The sequence below is a fragment of the Contarinia nasturtii genome, unplaced genomic scaffold, assembly GCF_009176525.2.
Source record: "Contarinia nasturtii isolate CC-2019 unplaced genomic scaffold, AAFC_CNas_1.1 Cnas_scaffold_3797, whole genome shotgun sequence".
Taxonomy (NCBI): Eukaryota; Metazoa; Arthropoda; class Insecta; order Diptera; family Cecidomyiidae; genus Contarinia; species Contarinia nasturtii.
Window position 1 is genome coordinate 1 of NW_022201094.1, and position 2,212 is coordinate 2,212.

The following is a 2,212-nucleotide window of genomic DNA, read 5'->3' on the forward strand; positions in this document are numbered from 1 at the left end:
CCCTCAGCAACAAAAACCAGCAACGGTGTTAACCATGGTACAATCATCGCCGGCTAATACGGATATTGATGCATCATTAATTGCGACGTTGAGAGTGTTAGCGTCAGATAAATTTGGCAAAGAAGTTAAAGTCAGAGCGATGGCTGATGGTGGATCACACATGTGTATGATTTCACGGCGTTTACAGCAGCTATTAGATCTTGAGCAAAGAAAATTGTCTGTGCCAATGGAGGGTGCCGGCCGATGTGGTATAGACTCAAAAACTTTTGTTGATTTGAAAATTTCACCAGCGGACGGCGGTTCGAGTACTGGTGAATGGATTAGAGCTGGTGTTATGAGTGTGGTTTCGGGTAAATTACCACCAACTCAGTTCGATATTTCAGACTGGAATCATTTAGATGGCTTGCCATTAGCAGATGAGACATTTAATATGCCCGATGATATTGATATTTTGTTAAGCGTAGAATTTATGGCACGCATTCAAGGTAACAAAATTATAAGAGATCATAGCAATTCGAATCGTCCAGTGGTGAGCTACACTACATTTGGCTGGATTGTTTATGGAGCATTACCATCAAGTCAAAAGTTTGCTTCTTTGTCGCATCTTGCAATCGCTGATTGTCAACGCATCGCCGACAATTTGGAAAGATTGTGGAGGGTTGATGCTGTGAAAGAAAAATCGCTTCTCACGTCCGAGGAAGCGCGTTGTGAACAAATTTTCAGCGAAACTATAAAGCGAGCTGAAGACGGTCGGTATTCAGTTGCGATGCCAATTATGGACAATCCACCTAAATTGGGCAATTCTTTGCGTGCAGCCATAGCACGTCAATTACAAAATGAGAGATGATTTCGCAAAGATCCAAGGTTAAAAGAGAATTACATCAAAGATATTCGATAATTCATTGATTTGGACCATATGGAGTTGGTTCCGCTGAATGCACACCATTGCTGCAAAGACACTTAGTTATTAGCGCCATCTAGTTCGTGCGAGAAAAAATCTTCACATTTCACACACGTACTATTGAGTTACTTCACTATGCAATACAGTGAGGGCGCCAGTGATACGTGTTTTGCAGCAACCCAGTGGCTGAATGAGATAGATAAAGAGGATGTCTATTACATACCGCATCATGCTGCAAATTCAAGTAAATTTCGAGTTGTTTTTGACGGTTCTGATAAGACTACAACGGGTGTATCTCTCAATGATATTTTATTAAATGGACCTCGTTGTCAAGATGATTTGAATATAATTATTATGCGATTTCGTAAATATGGTGTTGCATTAACTACGGACATTACCAAGATGTATCGTCAAGTCTTAGTGCCAGAAAATCAACGTGATTATTTGCGAATTGTTTGGCGCGAAAATGAGAATGAACCACTGCGGCATTATCGTATGAAAAGGCAAACATATGGTTTAAAATCAAGTGCATATTGTTGTGTCGCCACTTTGAGGTATCGTGCTTTGGAGCATCGGCATAAGTATCCATTAGCGTCAAAAGCAGTGTTGAATTCGTTCTACGTCGATGATGGTACTTTGTGCGCAGATACTGATTTGGATGCGGAGAAATTGTACCAAGAATTGAATGAGATGTTAATGAGTTGTGGTTTTCCTTTGGCAAAATGGGCCACAAATAGTGCACACATGAGGTCGGTACTTGGTGTTACCGCCGGCGCAGTAAGTTCAGTAAATTTTTATCTTTGTGATGAAAGTTCAATTCTTGGTTTGAAATGGTCAATTGCGGAAGATGCATTCCGTTATCATTACACTAATTTATCAGATCTACCACCTACAAAACGAAATATAGTGTCCGCGGTTGCGAAGTTATATGATCCTATTGGGTGGTTGGCACCAGGTGAATGTCGCTGGCCCCCCCAGTTTTAGTGCTATGTTAAAAATAATTGGTGCTTTTAGTGCTCATTTAGTGCTGTCGAACCCACGTCTCCGTTTAATTAGTGCTACTATGAGTGCATAAAAAAATTGATTTGAAAATCGAAAACATGTCGCTGCCCCCCCCACCTTGTATTAAAAAAAAAAAAAAAATCAATGATACAGGTATTTAGTGCTGACAGATGCACTAGGTTAAAAAAAATTTCGAAAAAAAAATTCATCAAAATTTTTTGTCGAAAAATCAAAATCATGTCGCTGGCCCCCCACCTTGTAATTTTTTTTTTTCAAAAAATCAATGATGCAGGGATTTAGTGCTCATTT

The 2,212-nt window shown here is 39.7% G+C and overlaps 2 protein-coding genes across 2 annotated transcripts; both read left to right on the forward strand.

Annotated features, from left to right (window-relative positions):
* Positions 1-34: 34 nt before the first annotated feature.
* On the forward strand, positions 35-847 carry LOC116350166. Its single transcript, XM_031781902.1, has one exon. The coding sequence runs from the start codon at positions 35-37 to the stop codon at positions 845-847; it is 813 nt and encodes a 270-aa protein (XP_031637762.1).
* A 189-nt stretch (positions 848-1,036) lies between these two features.
* Positions 1,037-1,856, forward strand: LOC116350165 (the record flags this gene model as incomplete). The annotated part of the gene is made up of 1 exon (XM_031781901.1): positions 1,037-1,856. A coding segment is annotated over exon 1 (820 nt), but the record flags the coding sequence as incomplete, so codon positions are not given.
* Positions 1,857-2,212: the final 356 nt, after the last annotated feature.

Excerpts from the sequence above, each read along its gene's own strand:
- LOC116350166 (XM_031781902.1), top strand. The coding sequence starts at position 35 with ATGGTACAATCATCGCCGGCTAATACGGATATTGATGCATCATTAATT.